Genomic DNA, 27,803 nt, shown 5'->3' with positions numbered 1-27,803 from the left:
CTACCTTACAACGTTACAATCGACCACAACACGAGCGGGAAGGGATAGATACTTAGAGGTGAAGAGAGAAGCGAAACGCATTTGCAGAACAAAGAAGAGACAGACTGAAATGAGTGAGTGTGAAGAGATCACAATCTGCGCCAACTACCGTGGGATAAGCCTTCTCAACACCGCGTATAAGGTTCTATCGAGCGCATTATGTGAAGGATTAGAGACCACCGTCAACAAACTGGTTGGACCTTATCAGTGTGGCTTTAGATCTGGAAAATCAACAACCGACCAGATATTCACCATGCGATCTCGAAAAAGACCAGTAAAAAGATAATCGACACGCACCACCTCTTCGTCGATTTCAAACGCGATTTGACAGCACGAAAAGGAGCTGTCTTTATGCCGCGATGTCTGAATTTCGTATCCCCACAAAACTAATATGGAAGGAAGAAGGAAGTACCTCTCCGATCCGTTCAATACCAACCAAGGTTTCAGACAACGCGACTTTTTATGGTGTGACTTCTTCAATCTGCTTCTGGAGAAAATAATTCGAGCTGTAGAACTTAATCGAGTAGGTATAATCTTGTATAAGAGTGTAAAGCTGCTGGCGTATGCCGATCATATTGAAACCATCGGCCTCAATACCCGCGCCGTGAGTTCTGCTTTCTCCGTACTGGACAAGGAAGCAAAGCAAATGGGTCTGGTGATGAACGAGGGCAAGACGAAATCCTGCCATCAAACAAATAGTCGTTGCACTCGCGACTTGGCTCTCACGTCACTGTTGACAGTCATAACTTTGAAGTCGTAGATAATTTAGTCTATATTGGAACCAGTGTTAACACCACCAATAATGTCAGCCTGGAAATCCAACACAGAATAACCCTTGCCAACAGGTGCTTTTTCTGACCAAATAGGCAATGGAAAAGTAAAGTCCTCTATCGTCGAATAAACACCAAACTCTAGAAGTCACTTTATTCCTGTCCTGCTTTGTGGTGCAGAGGCATCGACGATAACAACATCTGATTAGACGACGTTACGAGTCTTCGAGAGAAAGGTTCTACGGAAGTTTGGCCTCGGCGAATATCGCATTCTATGGAACGATGAGCTGTATGAAATATACGACGACATTAACCTAGTTCAGCGCATTAAAATACAGCGACTACGATGGCTAGGTCTTGTTGTCCGAAAGAACGAGAACACTCCAGTTGGTTGGTGAGTTTCCGATCCGGAGAAAGCCAGGCAGCTTTTTATGTGCTGGAATCTAGTACCATAGGGAAGTCGATCAGCCTGAACCCTTTTGGGGATGTTTCCTCGTGTATGCTGAACTTACCGACTCTTTTGCCGAAAATACCTTCGTTACCCACACTGGGATTAAAGTCGCCATGCACGATCTTGACATCGTGGCGGGAGCATCTCTAATATGTGCGCTCGAAGCGCTCAAAGGTCATCTTTCGTCACATCTTCCTTCTCTTCCGTTGGGACGTGGACGCAAATCAGCGATATGTTGAAGAACCTCGCTTTGATGTGGATTGTGGCTAGACGTTCATTCACCGGAGGGAATGATAGTACTCGGCGTCAGAGTCTCTCTCCCATCACGAATCCCACTCCTTTATATGGCCATTGCGCTCCTTTATATGGCCATTGCGCTCCTTTATATGGCCATTGTAGTAAATACCACAAGGACCTACTCGTCTCTGCCCTTGTCCCGTCCATCACATTTCTTTGACGACGGTGATGTCAGCCTTTATTTGCACGAGGACATCAACCAGCTGGGGGTCTCTCATCCGAGGCTGGTTGTTACTATTCGCTGGGGGTGTTTTTTTACGTAGCGGGTCCCAAACACTGCTCACAACCCTATGTAGGGTATATTTCGCCTTCTCACTTTAGCTCGTCTTCAAACAGATGTTCTTAGGCTATCCAGAGAATACTTGGTCAAAGACCGGAAGTCGTTTGCTGCTTGAGCCGTATGTAATAGAATCGTTTCTGGCCACTCCCAAGTGAATGGCGGTCAGAGAACTTTCCTCACTTGCGTAAACTTCTACACACGACTCCATCCTCCCAGGCAGCTTATAGGAAGATTATTAATACTTCCTATACTAAGGTGATTCGTATGCTCATCCTGCAGAATTTAAAGAGATAATACTTCAATCCCATGAAAAACTTCCAAAAAATTACCAAATTATTTTAAAAAAGTCTTTATTTCCCAAATAGCCAGTTGTTAATTCAAAATATCCTAAATAAATGCAATGTGTGTAACTGGACCAAGACAGAACACAGAGACACTCAAATGCACTTATGCGTATTTTTAACCAGCTGGGAAAACCCATACTATTAAAAGCAGATAAGAACGGTTCATTATCTAGTCTTTCTCTTAAGCGATGACTAAAAGGCGAGGGCATTGAATTACAACTAAATATAGCAAAGACGGTTGTGGAAAATGTTGGGAGACTGCACAAAGCAACAAATAAAAAAATTCGCATAATCAATTGCTCCAATGACAATGAACTTAAAGTAGGCAAAATGGAAAATATTCTTTACATATACAATCATAAAACCATGCATGAAACTACTGGAGAGACACTTGCTTACATATTTCTTATACGCCTGACAACCAACACTGGACACGCAAAAAATAAAAAAACAAAAAATAAATGATGACCGACACGAATACAACATTGACACTAGATACAGAAAGGGTTCTCTTTTGAAAGGATAATTAGAAAATCCATTTAAAGAAAATAAATATGTTGAACAAACGGACCCTAATAACGAACCGAAATAGAATAACTAACTATTAAAAAACACAGTTTAAAAAACGAAAAAAAGAGTGAGCTGTTAGTTAGCAGCTGGCAGATGTGAAAGATCGATTATGAAAGGAACTAAATATGGTACACAATAATATGCATTTTTTCCAGATAATGATGATAGATAGTTTATTCAATAAACATTTATTTTCTTTGTATACAAAATTTTATGCAAATATTTGTTAAAAATCACGTCAACTCAATTAGTTTCATTAGTGACTTCCGTAATAATTACATTCGAAGTTGCCACTGATGGTATTACTGTGACAATTGGTCGATGATTACTGAAGTATGTTACAAAAGTATTAGACATCACAGACAGACGTCTAATAAATACAGCATCTGTTGTTGTTCCATATCTTGTAGTACATTCTCTCGGATTGTTGTTTATTTCCAACTGAAATTCTTCTTGGAGGAACGATATTAATGGCATTGATTATTTTTTTGCAAAATTAACATTGAAATCCCCAGCCAAAATCAATGGTAGTTTATCTTTATCTGTTTTAAAAATTATTGAACCTCTGCGACTGTACGGAAATAACCACTCATGTAAAAATGAAATAATATAATTTTTTTTATTAGGTGAAATGTACACAACAATCATAATTAATTGACTTCCTTCTTCTAATTTAACATGTGAAGCACACATATCGCCAATGGGTGTTTGAGAGACATGAATTTCTGGACTGTATCTGCATCTTGTCCGTTAGGGTGCCTGCAGAGTGATGCCTTGATCACACGTAACGAGTACAGTGGCGAGACAGTGACTCGGCCGAGAGAGTTGCGTTGGCGAGTAGAGGTTTACACGTATTTTGTTCATCTAGTTAGACAGTGAAGTTTTGCAAAGTTTTATTTACAATGTTTGGTAGAAAAAGACATTTTAAAAGAGTTTTTAATGAAGTTCTACCTTGCATACATTAAATACTAAGGTCACTAATCAATATACCCGAAATGAACATTTATTACATTGTTGATAGAAATGGGTATTTGTAAATAGATATCTACGTTTAAGACTAGATTCATGAACATAAATATTTGAACTATGACAATTGTATCTTTACAAAAATATCTTCTTTACAATTGTAGCCGTTAAGAACTGTTCAGAAATCTGAACATACACAACATAAAAATCGACCGAGTGGCGAGTGAAGACCGAACGCGTGTTCACATGCAACGAGCGAGTCAGTGATTAGCTCAGAAGGGGCAAAAGAGTGAAAAAAAAGAAGCACTCGGCCTAGTAAACAAAATGTGATTCTAGTGACTCTCTCGCCACTATACTCGCCCACTGACTCGGTTCATTACTCGCCTTACTGTTTAAACGAAGCGAGCACTCGGCCGAGTTACTGTCTCGCCACTGTACTCGTTACGTGTAACAAGGCCTTGAACGCTTGAAGCCGAGCCGAGCGCATTTTCCCATTTACGCAACACGCGAATTTCCGCTCGACTCGGCTTTAAGTCGTTTAGAATTATTTTAAGCCATAGTCGATCGCAAACCGTGCAAGCATGCCAAAATTCATTATTTTTGAAGTTCTTCTCAAAATATTCATGAGCTGATTTGTGGTATCTAAATTGATTATAGTTATTTGGTTGGTCTGTTGGTCTGTTACGTTGGCGCTTGCTTGACCTCTTCCATTTTGCTGAGATACGAGTACTTCAACAACTACATGTTGCATTTCTATATTTTGAGAATCCGTACTTTTTTCATCTCTTGTTATTATTGGTTCATTGGTAATTATTTTTGCAAATCCTAAATTCAGAGAAATTGATAACTCTGTGATCAGTTCTGCATCTTTTAGACGTCTTCTTCTTTCTGGTTCACGCTCCTTCAATTTTTCTCTATTTCGCTCCCTATATCTTTGCTGACATTCTCTTTTTTTTTTGAAAAGCAGCTGTTATGTTTATTTCTTCATTACTCATTTTCAATATATTTGTGTCTGAAGAAGTACATAGATGGTCCGGCAATACTTTGAGAACATTGTATACGTTTCCTTCTCTCCGCTTCACGCTGTTTCAATTTTTCTATGTTCCGCTCTCTGTGCCGTTTTTGACGTTCGTTATTATTATTATTTACTCTAAAAAAAATTATAATGTTAATAAAAGTTAACATGAAAATTTTACTCCGGAACTATTATATTAATAAAATCTTACATAACATCAATAGTATGTCCTGTAATGAGCTGATCTTGGTGATGTCCAGTTTCAATAATAATATTTTTTTTTGACCACTCTGATGATTGTTGGGTACTGAAATATTCATAATAAGATAAATATTTAATACTTATGTATATAAATATAGTTAGATACATATTTAATTTAAATACCTAGGGTTTCACATAGGTTTGTTTATTGTAGGGCAATAAACACGACTGTCTGAGGACCCGAGGTCAGCTTGGCCAGCTGCACTCCGGCCTGGTGACGTCACGGTCTATTATATATATTTATTATTATTTAATATTATTATTTATGTATTTTTGGATGTTCAGATTGAAAACAATAATCATATATAATTGTTACTATTATAAGAAAGCAGTATATGGTTAATAAATATCACTAATATTCATATGTTATTATGAATATATTGTTATATTAATCTGTAATATATTATACATATATAGGCTGTTCACGATAAGGTGGTTATCGGGTTATGTGGTTATGTGATTAAGTAAACAACAACAAAATGCGTTGTGACAAAATAACCAAAGTTGACCAACCTAGGCCCTTGTTTACAGATTATGTGGTTGTTTGCTTATTTCCAGTGTTAGAAAGTCGTTGGAATTTTACTAAATGGCAGCACAAAAAATAAATAAAACTAAGCGAATGGCATTTCCATTTAGATTTTCTTATTGGAAATTCTGCTATTAACAGCTGTTTTTTGTTTACAATCAGCAAATTATGCAAGATGTCTGCAAATTTTATACAAAGAATTTTTTGAACCCTTAAAATTCGGATTATTTAATAAGCACATACCTTCAATAAAGTTCATTTCCTGAATAGCAGAACTTATTTTAAATTCGATTATTTTGCTTTTTAAACTTTGTTTAGGCATTCTATAAGTTGGAATTTCATTGAACTAAAATTGTAAACAATGAACAGCTGTTTGAGTAAAAATAAGCAAATAACCATACAACATAGGGTGCTCACGGAGCATAGAGGTTATTTTTAATCTAATAATCACATAACCCGATAACCACCTTACCGTGAACAGCCTAATAATTTATTTATATTTTATTTATAATTTATAATATGTAATATATATCCAATTTTTTTAGTTAATTGTGTTTTTAAAACATATACACGTGCTTAATGGAGATAAATTCACACATTAATAATACAAAAGTATAATTTATGATAACTTGATTGTGTGTCGTCGTCTAATTTTGCTTTCTTTGTGGGCTGCATACTTTCACTTTCTAAATTATCACTGTCAGCCATTGTTTTTTTTTGTTTTCAATTATTAGAATATTATTTAAGTAAATATAACGAAAATTACTCACTCATATGTACCGTAGTAAATAACACTATATACACTATCCGTATTCGAAGAGGGAATGCGCATAGTCGCTTGCGTATGGCATCACATGGCCACGTCTCACACGATACTACATACAGAGAACGTATATCATAGACAGAGAGCGTTTATCATAGAGAAGGTTCACGGCGCGAAGAACGTAGAAATATTTTTCGCTAACTCGGTCGAGATGGAAGAGTTTCACCACTGCCAGCTCAGCAGGAGAAATTTTAACATTTTCGCTTGAAATGAGCTGAGCGCGAAATAAAAATTATGCTCAAAACTATATATTGCTCTAACAGACGTATCCCAGGTAGGAATTGCCAAGCTTCACGACCGGATCAACCGTGGATTAGTCGTGGTTAACCCGGCTTTGGTAGTCTGGGACTGAACCAGGCTTGGTATCTTAGTCACACCGGATAAAGTCCAGGCTTGGATCCCTCCCTGCTATCAAGCCTGGTTGCCAAGTTTGTAGCAAGTCTGGAAGAAGTCTGGTTCATTCAGTTTCTTAGCCAGTCCTGGGCCCAGGCCGGCTGAAATTTATTCCTTTCCAATCAGGCTGCATCCTGATTTTACTTCGCTGCGAAATCTAGACGTTGCAATGTCTAATAGTATAATGCTTGATTGCTAACCCCATATTAATTTCCTTCTCAATATTTATAATATTGACATCCAGATGGCGCTTCCATCGAGAACATGTGGCAACCCAATTAAAATATATTATTTTTCGTTAAGTTTCTCGAGCCGTCTGGCAACCTTTTTTATGTAAGAAAATCGAACTGAACTAATTTAACAATTCTGAGAAAAGAACCAGAATAGAAGCAAAATATTGTGTACAGCGTTTTTTCTCATAAATTGAGAAATAGGCAAAAGACAGAAGTGTGGAAACAACTACCACATAATTGGTGACCCCGCAAAGAATAAGCGCACCTGTAAAAAGGAAACTTAAGGAACGCCTTCCACAATAATCAACCAACACATAAGCGCCGGCGTAACGACAAACAAGTGCAAATTCTAAGCTGCTACGCAATTCACTTTGTTGGCAGTTACAACTTGTATACATCAACTGCAATCAGCATATCCTTACAACGCGATGCCACTACTGAATTCACCTAACAAAGGTGAAGGCACACCGAAATCGGACGCGATCTGGTCAGCACACCAAACCCGGGCAGAAGCGGGTACAAGAGAAGGGGGCCAACACAACGCGATAGAAGCAGTTGGTGTTATTAGACTACCCTATTTTTTGCCAAATAAATATTACACCGTAATTACAACACTTGATGCAGAAACCCTACGCCAAGTTTCAGATGTTGCAAGAAACCCACCGGACACGGGCAAGTATGACAAACTGAAAAAAGAACTAATTGCTCGTTTCAGTGAGTCCAAGGAGAAGCAGCTGATGAAACTTCTAACAGGAATAGAACTGTTCAATAAGAAACCTTGTCAATTGTTGAGGGAAATGCGTGATCTGGCCGGCAATAACGTCTCTAATGAAGCTCTGTCAACATTGTGGTTGCAGCGAATGCCCAACAACGTTCGTTGCATATTATCGGCGTGCAAGTCTACAGACTTGGAAAATCTCGCAAAGGTAGCCGATCGAATTGTAGATAATTCACCCTCATACATAGTCGCATCTACAACCATTCCGCAAGATAACGTAGCCAATTTCTCAGCTCTAAACATATTCAAGAAAAACACTTTTGAAGCACGACTATTGGCGTTGGAGACCTCCTCAGTCAACATGGCTGCAACAATGAACCAACGCCGTAGTTCAAGCGCCGAAAGCACCGGCGAACGAAGCAGAAGTCGACTACGTGAAAACGCAAAAGTATGTTACTACCATACTCGATTTGGTGCAGCATCGAGGAAATGTCAAGCTCCATGCGAATTCAACAAACCTACGGACGGCACGCAGGGAAACTAATCCCGCTGCCGTCTATCGATGCAACTGATAGCAGCGTAAAACAAGACATCAGCATCAAAGAACGAAGACTGCACATTTTTGATAGCAAAAACAATCTTAACTTTTTAATTGACTCTGGTTCTGTCATCTCAATTGTACCACTGAACATCATTCATAAATGCGCAACACTTACTCCTGACAGCCTTCAGCTTTTTGCAGCAAATGGCTCAACCATTCAAACTTCTGGTACCAGAAATCTGTCACCAAGTTTGGGCTTACGGAGGAGTTTCACATGGTATTTTGTAATAGCGAACGTAAAATCACCTATCATAGGAGCAGACTTTCTGGTACACTTTGGCTGTCTGATAGACCTAGACAAAATGTCTAGTTGATTCGCAAACAACCCTTACCACAAAAGGAACAGTTCGGCAGGCTGAAATGCACAGCATATCAACAATAAGCCCCTCATCTAAATTTCAAGACCTCATTAAGCAGTATGTTGAGTTGACAACGCCTAATATTTACACCTTACCAACGTCAATGGACGTCAATCACCAAATTGTAACAGATTGCCGACCTATTGCAGAGCCACTTTGCCGTTACTAAACTAAATGCCATCAAAAGCGAATTCAATGAACTATTGCAACTAGGTATAATTCGTACATCAAGCAGTCCTTGGGCAAGCCCAGTTCACCTAGTGAAAAAGAAAACTGGTGGATGGCGAGCCTGCGGTGACTATCGCTCCCTAAACGCCCACACGTAACCAGATAGCTATCCGATACCGCACCTCGATAGCATAGTCGACTGCTTACATGGTAAAACAGTTTTTTCCAAAATAAATATAAAAAAAGCTTATTACAATATACGCATGTGCGAAAAAGACATAGCGAAAACAGCAGTGCGAACGCCAATTGGACTTCTTGAGTTTGTCGTTATGCCATTTGGGCTAAAAAATGCCACTCAAACGTTCCAAAGATACATAGACATCACATTCAGAAATATCGACTTTGTTTTCTGTTACCTAGATGACATTCTCATATTTTCAGAAAATGAAAAAGAACATCACAAGCATGTCCAGTTGGTGCTGCAGAAACTTAAAGAAACAAAACTATGTGTCAACTTATCCAAGTGTGAGTTTTGCGTTAGCGAACTAAACTTTCTAGGATACCACATCTCAATGGAAGGTATACAGCCACCGAAAGAAAGAGTAGAAGCAATCTGTCAATATCCAAAACCGAATACAATTGTTGAACTCCGCCGGTTTCTAGGAATGGTAAATTTCTACAGGAAACATATTCCTAACGCCGCACAAATTCAAGCACCTCTACATAACCTTTTCAAAGACTCGAAAAAAAATGACAAATGAAACATAGATTAGGATGCAGAGCTTGAAAAAGCATTCAGCGACTGCAAAGCCAGTTTGGCTACACAAACATTGTTAAATTTTCCGGTACCAAATGCGCCGTTTGCATTAACAACAGATGCGTCGGAGACTGCAGCTGGAGCACACCTGGAACAACAAGTGAATGGGGAATGGAAGCCAATCGCATTCTTTTCAACAAAACTAAAAAATGCGCAAAAAAAATACTCTGCGTATGACCGTGAGCTTTTGGCAATATACTTAGCCATTAAACATTTTCGTACAATACTTGATGGTCGCAAATTCGTCATTCGCACCGATCATAAGCCTTTAACGTACGCATTCCGAAAAGCAGACAAAGCGTCACCACGGCAGGTAAGGCATTTAAATTATATTGCACAATTTTCAACGGAGATCGTCTTTCTGTCTGGTAAAAATAATGAGGTAGCAGGTGCACTCTCCAGAGTATGCCAAATTGATATGCCCACATTAGTCACAATGGACGAAATAGAAGAAGAACAGCAGATAGAGTCAGAGTTACAAAAAATAGTTATAAACAATAACACTAGTTTAAATTTACAGAAGCTAAAACTTCCATCTGACAATACAATATACTGCGATACATCAAATGCAATGGTTCGGCCGTACGGTCCAGTTAAGCTTCGTAACAAAATATTTCAACACATTCACAATTTCTCACACCCTGGTACAAGATCAACTTTAAAACAAATTAGAAGCAAATACATTTGGTTGTCAATGAACAAGGACGTAAAAGAAATGGTTCGTTCTTATATCAGTTGCCAACGATCAAAAATACAAAAGCACAATCATCTAGCGCCTAAGCCGTTCAAACAAACTGATCAACGTTTCGACCATGCCCACCTTGATATTATCATTCTTCCAGAGCATGAGGGATACAGATATTGTTTAACCATGATTGACAGATTCACTCGTTGGCCCGAACTGGTTCCGTTAAAAGATATTTCGGCCAACACGATAACTACAAGCTTTTATTCAGCATGGATCTCACGTTTCGGGTCCCCGAAGACCATAACAACAGATCAGGGCTCCCAGTTTGAGTCCGCAATATTCCAAGCGTTGACAAAAATGGTTGGCGCACCCAAGATACGTACATCAGCTTACCATCCGGCGTCCAATGGCATAATTGAGAGATGGCATCGTACGTTAAAAGCTTCACTCATGTGCAATCGACATACTCCATGGCCACTTCTCCTTCCAACAGTGATGTTAGGACTTCGCTGTTCCCATAAAGAAGACATTGGAGCATCCCCAGCAGAAATGCTGTATGGCACCAATCTTCGTTTACCCGGCGAATTCTTCGATAGCGAGGATGGATCATATAATTCACAGGAATTCATATCCAAGTTTCGTGAGTACATACAGCAGCTAAAACCAAGTTCACCAGTATACCACAATTCAACACGATTTTTCATCAATAAAAATCTACACGATTGTAGTCATGTGTTCATCAGCTCGGATCATGTGAGAAAACCACTAGAGCCTCCTTACACGGGTCCGTTCGAAGTTGTGGAACGCATTTCAGAGAGACTCTACGCAATTAAAATTAACAACGCAATACACAACATATCTGTGGGGAGATTAAAACCAGCATTCTTTCCCAGAAGTGACGAGTTACCAAATACACCGCTGCGAACCTATAAAAAAAGAAATGTAACATTTGCAGACAATTCTAAATCGTGACTAAATCACTAGGAAGGGAGTAGCTGTGGCAACCCAATTTAAATATATTATATTTCTCAAGCCGTCTGGCAACCTTTTTTATGTAAGAAAATCGAACTGAACTAATTTAACAGTTCTAAGAATATATAAGAACCAGAATAGAAGCTAAATATTGTGTACAGCGTTGATGAGGATATTCGTGATGAATCTACGGATTCTTCTGATAAAAACTTGCTCCAAGCACAGAAAGATGAAAGGAGCCCTAACCAAGCAAAGCATGATTTAGAAAATTGTGCAGAATCTCCAAGTGGGGTTCTACAACAAAATACATCGCTAGAGAGTTTCGCAGGGTGTTCAAGTTTTATGTCGGTTGAAGACGATGATGACAACGCAATAGCACCTGTCAGTCTAGGGGCAGATGCAGCCCCTCAACAGACCGAGGTAATGAACTCAGGAATTGAGATTGAAGCACTTCAGACCCTCACTGAGAAAATACGCCAGCTAACACTTGATAATATAGGCAGCATCAAGATGAAAGTGGTGAGTGGATTTTTAGAAATTCTGCGTAGTGAAGGACACACTGAAGTGCCATCATCCACTGCCCATAAACTTCTTGCCTTCAATCACCGAGTGAAAACCAAACCGATGATGGCGTATAAAGATCATATTGGGGTTCTTTTTTATCTGGGAATTCGAAATGGTTTGGAGAAACGAATAGACGTGAATGTCTACAAAGAAAAAGACATAAGTGTGTTAGTTCATATAGATGGATTGAAGGTACACCATTATTCCAAGGGAAGTCTCTGGCCTATTACGATGAAGTTGGTGACAAAAAAATATACCCGCAGTCCTTTTGTGGTAGCCTTGTTTTATGGTAGGTCCAAGCCAAAAAATGTGATTGATTTTTTGAGTGATTTCGTGGAGGATGCTAAAAAATTAATCCTCGAAGGCATAACCATCGATGGTTGTAAATTCAATTTTGAAATAATAGCTATTGTTGCGGATAGTCCAGCGAAGGCATTCCTAAAGTGCATAAAAGGGCCAACTGCCTTTTATGGCTGTGAAAGATGTACAGTTCAAGGGGAAACTCTGAATCGAAGAAGAGTTTATCCTGAATTGAACTGTGCATTACGAACGAAAGATTGATAAAAAAACGCAGCAACTGCTGGTTTCCACATTGCTTCAGATTCCAAATTTTGATCCAGTTAAAGACTTCCCGTTAGATATGTATTATGCATTTATTATTTTTAAATGTAATGAAAAATCTTGGAGAAAAATGGGTGAAAAGGGAGAAAAATAATTATAAATTATCAACACAACAGTTGAAAGAATTTTCAGATTTAATGAATTCGATGAAAGATTATGTAACGGCAGAATTTCAGAGGAAGGAGTTTGATGTCGAGGAAATTGGGCAATGGAAAGCAACTCAGTGCTCATTTTTACTGCTTTACGCCGGTGGCATTGTCCTGCAGTTTGTTCTCGATGATGACAAATATCAACACTTTCTGCTACTTCATGTAGCATGTCGTGTTTTGTGCAGTGATAAATTGATAATAATTTCGTTCAACTAATGCCGATTTATTATGGAGAAGACAGTGTCATAATGACAATTCATCACCTCAGTCACCTCTGTGATGACGCAGCTCATTTTAAAACCTCACTGGCCACTACTCTGCATTTTGGGGGAGAATTTTATAGGCCAGTTGAAGGATTTTGCAAGTAGCCGAGCGACCCTTGGCTCAAATCGTCAATCGCGTCAGTGCTTTAGAGACCTCGTGTTGCAATACGTGATGTGAAACCTGAAAAGTTCCCTGAGACAATAAAAATAAGTTGTGAAGAATATTCATCAGTCAAATCAGTAACTTATAATGACATGATACTACATGCTGTGGAACCTAACAATGTCGTGGAACTAACCAAACTCTTTGTTATTTCAAAATTATGGGTTAAATCAAAGTGCCATCATAGTGAAAAATCAACGGACGATATTTACTTAGATGGGTTTAAACTGCACTCATTAAATGATGTGTTTGACGCTCCCTGTGCGTCAAGAGAAATTGGCATTTTCGCAATTGACAAATTAGCAGGTTCGCATGAGCTGGTAACCATCGGTGCTGTGAAATCCACATGTTTAATGATGAAAATCAAAGAAAAATATTATGCTGTGTCCTTGTTGCATTCATAACGTCGATTGTTTCAATAGTGCAATTTTGATGAGTATGATGGTTTTTGCGGGGGTTTTCGTACAGAGGGAGGAGACGGATCCAGTGTCAAATTTTTGAAAAACGGCGGTTCATTTGTAAATGTTAGTGTTATTGTATATCCCGCAACAACGGTAGCGTGATATTGTGTCATTTTTTTGCACGGCGTCATTGCCTGTGGGCAGTCCATAACAGCTTGGATTAATTCGCTATTTCACATAAGTATTTTTGCCAATTGTTTATGATTCAGAATGAAGTATTATTCTCTTCTCCTCTTTTATTAGTTGCCTCAGCATTTGTCGAAAATTTTACACATTTCCACAATCTTTTCATATAAACTCCAAAAATCATGCCTGATGATGTTGACGCCATAATTTGCTGTGTTGATACATTGAGCGATTAAAAAATTTTAGACATTTAATTCACACATTTGTGAGAATACTTTTTAAAAATACTTCCATTGAATATTACGTCAATTAATTATTCGAAGAATTATTGCAAAATACTTCGCACATTGAAAGGACCATTCACTTAAACTGTCTAATTCAAGTACACATTTTTTTATTCATCTACTTCCTCAGAATGAGTACTCAAGAGGAAGATGGCAAATTGTATCAAATTGTGGAGTTCCTGGACAAAATTACTGAGACTGGGAAAAAAACCCTCGAAATCGTTCCAAAGTCGTGGGTGACCAGAACCGATGGAAACAACAATAGTACTTGTGCTTTTCCTCCCCCAATAAATATTGTATAATAGACACAATAGTGAAAGATCTCAGTCCTCCAGAATCATCGTGGGAGAAATTTGACGTTGAAATTCTCACAAGTGCTCGTATGAATATCGTCATACTAATATTTTTCATGCATACCCAATCGTTTATCATCGAATTGAAATAAATGAACTCTTCTTTATTAGAGAAAAAATAAACTACTCTTTACAGGGAATTACGACAAGGCCCAGAGGAGGATCAAACGTCTTTATAAAAAACGTGATAACGTAAAATCCACAGATTGAGATACTCAAACCAATCGAGCTAGAAAATTAACCAAAAATCAAGCGGCAATGATGTCAAGGCAAACTTTTTCTCTCTTAGAACAAATTGTCGAAGAAAGGGAGTCCTCTACATTAAGTAAGAACATCGAGAATTCCTGAGGCTGAAGTTTCCAGAAATAAAAATGAACCAAGAGATGATGAGGCAGCCGGGGCTAGAGCCTCTCAAAGTAAAGTTTACAGGGAATTACGACAAGGCCCAGAGGAGGATCAAACGTCTTTATAAAAAACGTGATAACGTAAAATCCACAGATTGAGATACTCAAACCAATCGAGCTAGAAAATTAACCAAAAATCAAGCGGCAATGATGTCAAGGCAAACTTTTTCTCTCTTAGAACAAATTGTCGAAGAAAGGGAGTCCTCTACATTAAGTAAGAACATCGAGAATTCCTGAGGCTGAAGTTTCCAGAAATAAAAATGAACCAAGAGATGATGAGGCAGCCGGGGCTAGAGCCTTTCAAAGTAAATAGCTGTGTTCATTTTTTTTATGAAAAATGAACCTACTAATTCTCATTTTCATTAGGTAGAACAGCATACAGTGACACAAAAGCAGAGAAAAAATCGGCATTGATAGCTTGCCTTACACGTCTGAGGGGGAGTGCCATAGGCGATCCTCTTAAAGGTAAGTACCAACCATATTGTGGAGGAAATTTGTGTATTTTCTTTGTTTTTTTCTCATTTTTCAGAATTTGTCATGGATTACTGGGATACTAAATTGGATTTCCTCATGTACAAACTACGTTACGATTTCTCAAACTTATAATGATGCATCCAGTACGATTTAAGTAGAAAAATCGAATAGCTCAAGATTAACATGACCATTCGTCATGTTGTTGGAGCTCCACCCATAGCGCGCCATAGCGTCCCCTAGGGAAGGATTATCTAGAAACTTACTTACTTACTATTAAGGCTTTGGAAGAGTTCCTCGATTTTGAGAGGACTCTCGACCCAATGCATGAGAATAATTTGGCTGACCCTGAAAAGGCTTTGAGCAAGCGTGTGACACTTGTGAATTTATTTGGAATATATTTATATTTTGAGGCGTTATTATTGACTTTACCAATTGTCTGAGAATATGTTTGTGGTTTTTTTTTTAGAAAGAATTTATAAATGTGTTAACGCATAAAGAATCCAATTACGCTGCAGACATTAAGAAGATCCTCAAGGAATTAATCGCCAAAGAAGTTCAACTTAATTATAGTGGCGTAGGCCGTGTTGTCAAAGGAAAAGGAAAAAAATTACAGTGCAACAGCGACTTTTGCGTGTATGAGAGGTTTGTATACGCAGTCCATTCATGGTGACTGACTTATTTGGTTTTCATTGATTTTTTTACTCGGTTTCCAGATTTCATTGAGACAAAATATAAAGACTCTAATCAACCATTGAAGATTATTACGATTACAAGTGATTGGCTTAGCAGGTGCTGGCGACAGAGATGGAGGATGCATACAGCGTAAAAAGGAAGTTGGTGCAGTTTAACTGAAAAAAGAGCTTAGAGGGATCGAACTCAAAAGGAGTTAATTTTTTTGTTCAATATTATCAGGGGTTTTGTCCAGTTACGACAATTCAGGCAACAATTTTGTATTTTTTGTGTTAAAAAAAAGAGTTACGTTAATGTTTTTTGTTCATTATTATCGGGAGTTTTGTTTAGTTATGAAAACATAATGTTATTTTTCATTTTCCATGTGAATGAAGTCCATTTAAAGTATATATATAACAATATATATAATATTAATAATACAATATAATAAAGACAATTAAACATAATTAGTTCCGATAAATCATTCTTTATTGAATGTACCAATCCACAAAATACCTATTCAAATTACATCTGAACCCTGGCTAAGCCCAGGTATTAAAAAAAATAAGCCTGGAACGGCGGTGGTTTCAGGGCCTGGACCAGTGTTAATAAGACGGCCTGGGCCAGCCCTAGTTACCAGGTCTGGCCCCACATTATATTCCAATGCTCATCCACTATTGGTCCGGGCTTGGATACCAAACCTGATCCAAGCTTGCCAAGTCTTGGGAACGGCTTGGTTAAAAGCTGGGCCATTGGTGATTTCCTACCTGGGATGATCGCTCTTGTGCTTATATAGGGTGATTTTTTAAGAGCTTGATAACTTTTTTTTAAAAAAAAAACGCATAAAATTTGCAAAATCTCATCGGTTCTTTATTTGAAACGTTAGATTGGTTCATGACATTTACTTTTTGAAGATAATTTCATTTAAATGTTGACCGCGGCTGCGTCTTAGGTGGTCCATTCGGAAAGTCCAATTTTGGGCAACTTTTTCGAGCATTTCGGCCGGAATAGCCCGAATTTCTTCGGAAATGTTGTCTTCCAAAGCTGGAATAGTTGCTGGCTTATTTCTGTAGACTTTAGACTTGACGTAGCCCCACAAAAAATAGTCTAAAGGCGTTAAATCGCATGATCTTGGTGGCCAACTTACGGGTCCATTTCTTGAGATGAATTGTTGTCCGAAGTTTTCCCTCAAAATGGCCATAGAATCGCGAGCTGTGTGGCATGTAGCGCCATCTTGTTGAAACCACATGTCAACCAAGTTCAGTTCTTCCATTTTTGGCAACAAAAAGTTTGTTAGCATCGAACGATAGGGATCGCCATTCACCGTAACGTTGCGTCCAACAGCATCTTTGAAAAAATACGGTCCAATGATTCCACCAGCGTACAAACCACACCAAACAGTGCATTTTTCGGGATGCATGGGCAGTTCTTGAACGGCTTCTGGTTGCTCTTCACCCCAAATGCGGCAATTTTGCTTATTTACGTAGCCATTCAACCAGAAATGAGCCTCATCGCTGAACAAAATTAAAGCGCGAAACACATTTCGAACCGAACACTGATTTTGGTAATAAAATTCAATGATTTGCAAGCGTTGCTCGTTAGTAAGTCTATTCATGATGAAATGTCAAAGCATACTGAGCATCTTTCTCTTTGACACCATGTCTGAAATCCCACGTGATCTGTCAAATACTAATGCATGAAAATCCTAACCTCAAAAAAATCACCCGTTATTTCCATACATTTATATGCAAACATGTGTATTCGTATGAATTCTTTTTGTGCATATTAATGAATACATGTGCAATTGAATAAATTTGAATTAAATTACTTGTTCAAAGCAATATTCGTAGTTTATGAGAAAATAAAGCCTTTTTTAATTATTTTTTGTATTTGATATATTCATACTTATGTGTATACTTCATTACATATGTATATATCAAACTATCATAATATTATTAAAAAAAATGAAATACATACATATATTACAATAGTGATAAATATACATTAATCGTACATTTTATCATTCAAAACTTATATGCACATGTATCATGACTTCATGTATGTGTTTATGTTCGCTTTCGCGAATTCAAATCATATTATCAATAATATGTGCAGCGCGCTCATATGTACATTAGACCGGACTTAATTTTTGCAGAAAGAGCGTACCGCCCCCGCAAATTTTTCCTTTTTATGCCAATAACGAAATTCCAAAATCTTAGACTGATTGCCCTAGGTTAAGGCGTGGCACATGCCCACTAAAGTGGCTAAAACCGGTTATATGGACATTTCAAGAGACAAGGCACAAAAATATAAGTAAAATGTTTCATATATGTCTTTAATATATTATTATATTGAAATTAACTTACGTTTAATGATTAATATTCTTTATAATCATTTAAACTTAAGCGCAAAGGTCTGATTTATTAATGCTACCGTATTTTTTCCTATATTCAGTTACTGTTTGTAAGATATATTGTTTCTCTTCTTCGTTTTTTGTTAGAGCTGCATTATATTCTTCCATTAGTTTTACAAAATGCTCTGCGATATCATTAACAACATGTAAGTTTTTCACTATATTCATTCCTTTTTGAAATTCGGATTCATTGTGCCACTTGGATGGGTCAAGTTTTAGAAAGTTAGTTTGAATATTAAATTTTTCGAAAAAGCTCACTGTTTTTTTGTTAACAAAATCTGAAATATGGTTTTGGTTTAATTTATTCATGTTTGTTACTATTCTTTTATTCTCATTATTTTATTCTTTTTAGAGATTTTCAACCATTTTTCTCTTTTCTTCAAGGTCTACAGCATTATCAAAAAATGAAAGACCTGCTGCTTCCGGTGTCAGGTACCACAAGTGATTCGAGAACTTCAGCGTTACTTCATTGCTTATTATTTCATTCAATTCATTGAATTTAGTAATATTTTTAATAAAATTTAAATAATTTAAGGGTGCTTTCGTGGCAATTGGCGCTTCAATGCACGGTCTCAAATAAATTTTCAAAATGAACACACTAATATCTTGTATAGCATTTGCCTCATCTGACGACATTAAGAATTGGTGGCGGAAAAGAAAAATCTTTATTGTATATATCGCTTTAGCCATCCATCGGGCATGATGCATCGCTCCAGGTTATTTAAACCTTACAGGCTCTGTGTTTCGACCAAGAAATATAAGACTCAATTCCAATAACTCCTTGTAGTCTGCCCTGGGATGTTGTTTAGTGATGTAGTTATGAGCAAATTGAGCTAATTGGTCTTGTTCAGCTTTGTTTAGCGCAAGATTTATTTTTTTATCCACCATTCCACTTGCAAATTTTTGCTGATTGATTTTAGGACAATTTTTTTTTAAACGCTGGAAAATATCTAATGATGGACCACTTAATTTTAAATCATATTTCGCGAAAACACTTTTCAGCAAGAGCTCATATATGTGATGACGGCAAGGGAGATATAACAATTCTCTATTGAGGTGTTGTTCTAATAAAATGCAGGTACCTTGTAATTTACCTGTATTTGTCGCGGTAGTATCAAAACATAAAGCTTCTACCTTGTTTGGAAAGAATGTTGTTAATATTTACTATTATAAGAAATTACTTTTAAATACCTTTTCTGTTAGATTCCATTCCTTTAATAGTTCGAGTATGGCGTCTGTCTGTTCTTTGTCAGTACCAGCTAACAGGGCAGGTACTCCAAGTAGATGTTCAATGCCATCTGTTGTTATCACAACTAGTAATCTTTCCACTTTTGCGTTTCCTGTGATTGACCGTAAAATTTTTCCATCCCAATGTACCGTAATTTGATTTATATTGCTGTTTTTAAAATCCGTCAGTTTTGCAGCAGTTTCCGAACGAATTTGTTTACGGCAAAGCCGAATCGATGTCTTGCTGATTACCAATGTACTGATATCATGTTCTAATGCTTCAGCCGCAGCTATCAGAATACGTACTGCGTCCCTATCACTGACTTTGCACTTGTCTAAGGTCGCCACAAGCTTTGAAGTGATAAAATGTTTCATTCCTCGTTTTCTGTTTTTTTTTTGTTGAAAGCTGCAGTTAGCAGTTTGATCACTATTATTATCACTGTCGTATACATCAATTAGTTCTTCAGTATTGTCACTCAAATCATTCGCTGTTAGGAATACTTGGAATTGTTCTTCACCCTGCTTTCTTTTTCGGATTACCTCTTTCTCAATACGAGTATTTCTTCGCTTTTCTTTTTCAAAAAATGAACGATCGCATCCTAATATTGCACCAGGTCTACCTTCTTTACGTTGATTCTTCAAAAACTCTTTATCTTCTTCTATTTTAATTAAATCTAACGCATTTCCGTGCGCAATGTCAAATAAGTTATTCATATTTTTAATAAACTGATCTTCTCGCATTTTTTGAAGTGGTGTGCTGCGTTTGCAAGTTTTTTGTAGATTTTTCCATTCTTTATATTCGTATAAAGCTTCAACTTTTTGAACACTTCTATCAATTTGGCGCACTGGAATACGGGCTTTATTCCAAAGAATTTCGGCCTCTTTGATAACCAGATACGCACTTGAACGAAGATCCAATTTCACTTTACGCATGTTATAAAACAACACTTTCAAAACTTGCCCATTGGAAGGCAGCTTAGATCCAACAATTTGGCTTTCGTCATACTCTAATAAATAAATTTTTTCACTAGCTCTTGTGTCCATTTTGCAAATACAATCAATATCAATTCTCTTTAAAGCAATAATGTTTCTTTGATTCAAAGCTCAAAATAAATACACTTCACTTTTTACACACTTTTAATTGTAATTAATAAAAACTAACGGTATTGACCAGATGTTGACTTTCCTTTGTTGTTGCCAACATTTCATTTTACGATTTAAATATATGTTTAGTTGCCTTTTTGCGATTTTTTTTAAAGGCTTATGTTTTAAAACTTTTATGCAAACAGTAACTGAATATAGGAAAAAATACGGTAGCATTAATAAATCAGACCTTTGCGCTTAAGTTTAAATGATTATAAAGAATATTAATCATTACACGTAAGTTAATTTCAATATAATAATATACTAAAGACATATATGAAACATTTTACTTATATTTTCGTGCCTTGTCTCTTGAAAAGTCCATATAAACCGATTTTAGCCACTTTAGTGGGCATGTGCCACGCCGTAACCTAGGGCAATCAGTCTAAGATTTTGGAATTTCGTTATTGGCATAAAAAGGAAAAATTTGCGGGAGCGATACACTCTTTTGCTAAAAAAAAATTTTCTCATAGAAAAAAAGACCAGTCTAATGTACATATATAAATGTACAGTATATAGTGCATACTTATTTCTGTGATACACTGTACTTATATGTAAAGATTTTATGGAATTCGTCATAAAATAGGTCAATTTTAAGATATACATATGTATGTATGTATACTCATGTGCTTTGATATCAAATATTATACTTACATATATACCGATCATCTATAAATTATATGCCAAGTCGTTTGCGCATGGTAAATAGGCGAATCTGTAGGCGTAAATTTTTTACATTGGAATTAGCATTATTTTTCTCATTTAACACTGAGAATGCTCAATTCTGCTATTTTCGTGGTGAAACACGCTTATAATTTGTCTGTGGTGAGACTCCCTCATCACCCCTTCGAAAAGATACGATATTTGAAACGTGAACCTTCTCTATGATAAACGTTCTCTGGAGAAGGTATACGATTAAGGATATTTCACTTTTGGGATATTTACTGTTTTGGATGAGCGTGTTTCACCAACTAACTCGAGTCTCACTCATATCTGCATATAATTTATATAAATACATACATACTTGTACATTTTCTATATATTTTACATACATATGTATATCAAAGCACACTAGCATGTACATACGTACAAATTGAACTATTTCACGATGAATTCCTTAAATCTTTGGAAATATGTAATAAAGTCATGCATGCATTATTACCTAAATATTTAATTAATGCAGGTTTAATAAGTTATATACATATTTCCATATTTATTTGCATGTTTCATGACATATTACTTGGTCTTTTAATATGTCATCAAACATGTCGCACATATTCACGTACATACATATGTATGTAATTATGTGTGCATGTCAACAAATATAACAGACCATACGTATAATATTTGTAAATTTGTCTACACACAACTTTCTTTTTGCATGCAAAATTTAAGAAATTCGTGAAGCATGTTTAATACTTGTTAAAAAAAAGTACTTACATAACAAGTAACATCTCAGTAAAATTTAAGAAATAATCACTTAAATAACGCAAACACTTACATAATATCTACAAGTATTAGAGTGCTGCTCATCATACTTTAAAATTTATTTGTAGCTTAAATGCTAACACAACACCCTAATTACCACGAAAGTAGCAAAAAAAGTGTTACACAATACCCTAAGATTTTCTAGAGTTGAGTAAATGTATGTAAACAAAGCAAAGGTTTCTTATACTATGTTCAGACCGACACTTAATCACACGATTTCGGCTGTTGAATAGATTATCCCACTAATCTTAAAAAATTATCAAGATTTCGCCATACAAAAATGACAGTTCCAGATCACTTCATTGAAATGATTTGAAACTGATCCACGCAAAATCTCTCTGTGCGACTCTGATTTTGCGCCATCTATTTGTCAACATTTGAAATCTGTTACATTATCACAGCTGATTTAGACACTACAAAGGGGAAAAAATGTAAACAAACAAATTTTTTTAAAGCAATGAATCTAATTTCACCTGAAAATCGACTTAACAAATGAAAAAATGCATCCACTATTTCTATTATATGGAAAATATTTGAAAAAAAGACGGCTTTTATTACAAAATACTATATGACAATGTTTTCTTTTGATAAATATTAAGCGATGTGACTTCATGAATGGCAATAACAGCTGTTTTTTGATCTTTCTAACGGCAGTGAGAACACTGTTGGGTTATGAAATGATTAAATGTAATCTAATCTTTGAAATTTTCGGTCTGAACATAATATTACTGTATATACTGAGGTCACAACATTGTGTTGTTGGTAGAAAATCCGAGCTGTGCCGAAAACACAAACGAACGATCGCCAATTGTCACTGCTTCCCTTGCCGCTGTAACAGCCTCTCAACAAACCAGCGTAAATATGTACATACATATAATACACATAACTTTTTACATAGACGCATTAGAAGAATAACTTTTTTTGCAAAAGAAAGATCAGATTTAGAAATTATAACAGAAGTGAAAAAAGTAAAAAAAATCGTGCGACAAAACTCATTGGACTTTAGCCAAATATGAAAATAAATTAGTTTTAAATTAATATTTTACTGAGTAGCCACTATTTTTTTGATTGCAGCACATCTTTTAGGCATAGATAAAATTAAATTACTAATATGTGTGTCATTTATTCCACTCCAGGCTTGTTTTAAGGCATCAAATAGCTTGTTTTTATAACCGTGGACCTGTGCCCTGTTAATTTGCCTGTTAACAATTTCCCATAAGTTTTTAATCGGGTTCATGTCAGGAGACTGGTCGGATCATCTCATAATATAAACTTATTATTGCAAAAACCAATTCTTCGCAACTTTAAGGGTGTGTCTGGGGTCATTGTCATGTTGAAACTGCCAATCAGGCTACATTTTTTGGATAGCATGAGGTAACATTTGGATTTGCAGTATATTTTTATATTGGAACCCATCCATGTTCCCTTCCATTCTGTAAATAGGTCCTACTCCCCGAACAGAAAAGCATCCCCTTACCATAATGTTACCCCCACCATGCTTTACTGACCTCTGCAAATATCGACGATCTAAACGCTTTTCTGTTGGTCTTCGTACACCTGTCATTCCATATGAGTTCAGCAAATTAATTTTGGACTCATCTAAAACAATATCGACTTCCATTGCTCTGCAGACCAATTAATATGCAGTTCCGCAAATTCCAAACGTGCTAACCGATTTTTTTGGAAATATATGGTTTTTCGCAGCACGGAACCTAAAAAGACCAGCATCAACGGCGCGTCGCTGTACTGTACGCGTGCTCATTCTTAGTTGTAAGCTATCTTCAACTTTTCTTGGTGATATCTTTGGATATTTTTTGAACTCGCGCATTATTTGCAAGTCATCTTTTACCGAATTGACTTTAGGACGTCCTCCAATATTAATTTTTTTAACGGTTAATTCAGGTTTGTTTTTGCGTAAAATAGCATAAACAACTGTTTTCCCAGAGAATAATTTGTTCAAAGCTCTTTTGCCGCACATCTTTTGTGAATTCGCTTATAATTAATAATAAAAGTTCAGTTGAATGTATTTTACCTATAATTTTTATCTAAAATTATTTTTTAGTAGCATTATTTCCCAGCACACCCGTTTCCATTAAAATAAACTATTCAAATAAGTGTGATCTACGATTTATAATTATAAGTACTTGCAAAACTTGATGTAAAAAGTTATGACGGAATATGTGTGAGACTCGACCCAACAAACACTGGAATTGGAATTCTCAAACGTTGGAGAAAATATTAATCTTCAATTTGAAATTCATCATTTATTCAATTTGAAAGACAACATTTCCTCAAACGTTTCTCAAAGGCTATTTCTCAAATTTGTTTCCATCGTTTTACAATCTGATAAAAATCATTTTCTCAAATATGTGGCATGCGTTTCATTCCGTTCAATAATCAATCAATCATCTGTCAAAAAGTATTCATAATTAAAAAAACGTTATCGTGATTTGCAGCAATTTTGAAGAATAAAAGTGAAAGGAAGTATAATATTATAAATATTTGTTATAATTGTGATATTTCGAACAGAAAATGCATACTACAAGGAAAATAAAAAGTGAAGTGAGGCAGATATTTGACTTGCTCACAGATAGTGATGGAGTAGGGAAAAATAAAAGCCTGGAGATCCCAGGTGTAGATGCGGCTATGGAGAAAAGCCCTTCTACTTCCAATAGGGTGGAATATGAGTTTAGTGATATAGAAAGTGAAGATTCCGTATATGAGCAATCCAACCTAAACGTGACAAACACTTCAGTTAGAGAAGAGCTAGCGGAGTGGGCGGTCAAATTTAATATTTCCACAGTTGCAACTAGTAGTCTGTTAGGACTTCTACAAAAATATATTAGAGATATTCCAAAGGATGCACGAACTTTAAAGTGTACTCCTAAGATTCCACCCATAGAGAAAATGGGAACAGGAGAGTATGTTCACTACGGCATAGAAGACTCCCTGACAGATTTTTTATTGAGGAAATCATTTGATTCCACCGAAATTCACCTCAACATTAATATTGATGGCCTTCCACTCGCAAAAAGTTCCAATTTGCAAGCTTGGCCTATTTTAATAAATGTAAATGGGGAACCAGTTGTCATGGTTGTGGGAGCATATTGCGGAAATAGTAAGGCACTCTGCCCGAACATCTTCTTGCAACGATTTGTGGATGAGTTGTTGTACTTGTTAGAACATGGTTTAAACTTCAATGGTAAACATTTTTCAATTTATTGTCGGTCTCTTATTTGTGATGCCCCAGCAAGATCCTATGTATTGGGTGTTAAAGGACACACTGGTTTTTTTTGTTGCATAAAATGCACTCAAAAATGCGAATCTGTTGGACATCGGATAATTTTCCGTAGTAATCTATCCTAATAGAACAGATGCAGATTTTCGCTCACGAAGTAATGTAAATCATAATAAAATATTGGAAGTCATTTCCATATGACTATATGCATGTGGTGTGTTTAGGTGTCATGAAAAGCTTACTTCTTGGCTGGATTAGGCACAAAAATAGATTGTATTCTTTAAGACCAGACCAAATTAATTCATTAAATTCTAAAATACTCTTTTTAAGTAATCAGGTTCCCAAAGAATTTGCTCGACATCCACGTACCCTACAAGAAATTGAGAGGTTTAAGGCTACAGAACTAAGGCAGTTTCTATTATATACCGGAATTGTTTTACTAGTTGATATTTTAGACGCTGAAAGGTACAATCACTTTTTGCTACTTAGTTTGGGTATGCGTATTTTATTAAATGAAACCTCTTGCATCGAAAATAATGAGTGTGCGAAAATTCTTTTAAGTGAATTCGTCAAAAACATTTCTAGACTTTATGACGATTCATTCTTAACTTTTAACTTCCACTGTCTTACTCATTTACATTCTGATGCATTAAATTATGGAGGATTAGAATCTATTAGCGCATTTAAGTTTGATAACTTTTTGTCCAAGCTTAAACGTAAATGTAATAGTAAAAGTCATATTGCTGCCCAAATTTATAATCGTTTAGTTGAGGAAAGTAAATGAAAGTAATGATAATTTTGAGGTTGCAAATGTAAAGCAAAATCAGCCCATGAAATCAATAAATACAAATTCATTTTATTTATCCTTAAAAATGCCAGATAATTTTTACAACATAAAAAATAAGATTTGTAAAGTCATATCTTTTTCACAGGAAAATGGTGTATCAAAAATTTCATCCGTGGAAGTTATCAATTTGAATGACTTTTTTATTACACCAATAAAATCATCAAACTTTAATATAAGATATTGCTCTGCTTTACAATTTTCAAGTTGGGTCTATCAGCATTTAGCGGAAGAAATATCACAAAAAATGATCTTGCTTAGTAATTTTGAATGTAGTCAATATGTATTTATTCCTCTTATTCACAATTAGATGGATTTCAATAGCTCGTTTATATCGATTGGATGTGAGCAAACCACAAAATCAAGTAAGTAGTTAATACAATATCGTTTTTTTTGAAGTGGTTCTAACATTTTAATTAAATCGTAGATTTTGATGACTTAAGTAGCAAACTGGATAGTCTAGATAAGAAGGTAGAAGATTTGTTAAAAGGTACATACAAATACTTATATAGTTATTGTACATATGCATATGATAATTTCGATAATTTCAGAACATCATACAACTCAAAAGCTTCTGAAGAGAGTATTGGAAGAAGTTAAATCGACCTCACATAATGCTACAAAAAAAAGAAATAAAAATTTGCCACAAAAACCATTGGCAGAAGCACATGATTTCGCTACTTTTGAAGACAAAATTCAATCTTCCGAAACAAAATTTAACGATTTGGTGAATTCTCATTTATATTATTATATCAATAATTTGTCTATATATTTTTGTAGGTGGCTGAATTGCAAATGATAATAGCATCCAATTCGAACAAATTTGTTAAAATGGCTTGGTGAAAAGTTTTTACGGACGATGTTGCCCAGATATACTCCTGGAAAGGAACGAAGACGAAAAAACCGGCAAGAGCACTTAGTGTGACGACAGCATTAAGGCGTAATATTTATTTTATTGCTTCATTCTTATTTGTAATTTTTTTCTATTATAGAGGCATACCATCAAAAATTCCCTACCGCTGCCACGGATATGGAATTCGAGCGGACTACATTGAATTTTTTCCAACACGCCAGCAACAGAATAAAAAAAACGAATTGAATACGAAAACAAAAAGAATATGTCATCAGCAATCGTAGATTACTTAGTTCTTATATTATTGTGCGACAATTTTAAATTTAATTTTGTAAGTTGTAATTTGATCATTCTTAAGTTTTGCACTGAAATTAACTTTTTCGTTTGTTTCCTTATCTTAAGAATGTACATTATTTTCGTTAATTTAAATTAAAAAATGAATTTTTGGTACGTTACCATGTTATTAATTGTTTAATAAAATGTATGTATATATGTATATGTACTGCGTACAATATACCTCTATAAATTTTTATATAAATAAAAATTAATTTCAAAACTTAATTTCAACCAGTTCTTATTTTTAAATCAGTAGCAACTTCAATTAATGTAATTGGAATTCGTTCCATTCCTCTCGTTTCATATTTGAGAAAATGTTTGAGATTTTGAGATTTTCAAATTGAGAACAAAGGAAAATTTCATATTAAAAATGTGCCTTTTTGTTTGAGAATGGCTTTGTTTTCAAATTGAAATGACTTAGAGAACAAACGTTTGAGAT

At 35.9% G+C, this 27,803-nt stretch overlaps 2 protein-coding genes and 2 long non-coding RNA genes across 9 annotated transcripts in view; 2 read left to right on the top strand and 2 right to left on the bottom strand.

The window, feature by feature from the left end:
• LOC109579552 (cyclic nucleotide-binding domain-containing protein 2) overlaps positions 1–27,803 on the bottom strand; it is a 239,837-nt gene that overhangs the window by 13,146 nt on the left and 198,888 nt on the right. The window lies entirely within an intron of this gene.
• On the bottom strand, positions 2,347–22,816 carry LOC125776406 (uncharacterized). Of its 2 annotated transcripts, XR_007421680.1 has the most exons (4): positions 22,107–22,816; positions 5,117–5,220; positions 4,944–5,039; positions 2,347–4,867 (listed from the first exon to the last, which is right to left on the bottom strand). It is a non-coding gene; the product is annotated as an uncharacterized LOC125776406 (long non-coding RNA). The 2 variants fall into 2 exon arrangements; XR_007421679.1 differs by lacking the exon at positions 5,117–5,220.
• LOC125776410 (uncharacterized) lies at positions 13,591–17,558 on the top strand. The gene is made up of 3 exons (XR_007421686.1): positions 13,591–14,984; positions 15,046–15,795; positions 15,867–17,558. It is a non-coding gene; the product is annotated as an uncharacterized LOC125776410 (long non-coding RNA).
• LOC105232754 (uncharacterized) lies at positions 25,480–27,469 on the top strand. Its single transcript, XM_049448141.1, has 5 exons — positions 25,480–26,540; positions 26,603–26,665; positions 26,727–26,902; positions 26,956–27,115; positions 27,168–27,469. Exons 1-4 carry the CDS (start codon positions 26,486–26,488, stop codon positions 27,016–27,018), a joined length of 357 nt encoding a protein of 118 aa, XP_049304098.1. The 5' UTR covers positions 25,480–26,485; the 3' UTR covers positions 27,019–27,115; positions 27,168–27,469.

Source organism: Bactrocera dorsalis, chromosome 2, assembly GCF_023373825.1.
Source record: "Bactrocera dorsalis isolate Fly_Bdor chromosome 2, ASM2337382v1, whole genome shotgun sequence".
Classification (NCBI taxonomy): domain Eukaryota; kingdom Metazoa; phylum Arthropoda; class Insecta; order Diptera; family Tephritidae; genus Bactrocera; species Bactrocera dorsalis.
This window is presented reverse-complemented; position numbering and strand designations above follow the sequence as displayed.

What these genes read in the sequence shown, in the direction of transcription:
- LOC105232754 (XM_049448141.1), top strand. Translation starts at nt 26,486, where the DNA reads ATGGATTTCAATAGCTCGTTTATATCGATTGGATGTGAGCAAACCACA. An exon ending in GGTAGAAGATTTGTTAAAAG is followed by an intron (nt 26,666 to 26,726) that starts GTACATACAAAT and finishes CGATAATTTCAG; the next exon opens with AACATCATACAACTCAAAAG. An exon ending in AAACAAAATTTAACGATTTG is followed by an intron (nt 26,903 to 26,955) that starts GTGAATTCTCAT and finishes ATATTTTTGTAG; the next exon opens with GTGGCTGAATTGCAAATGAT.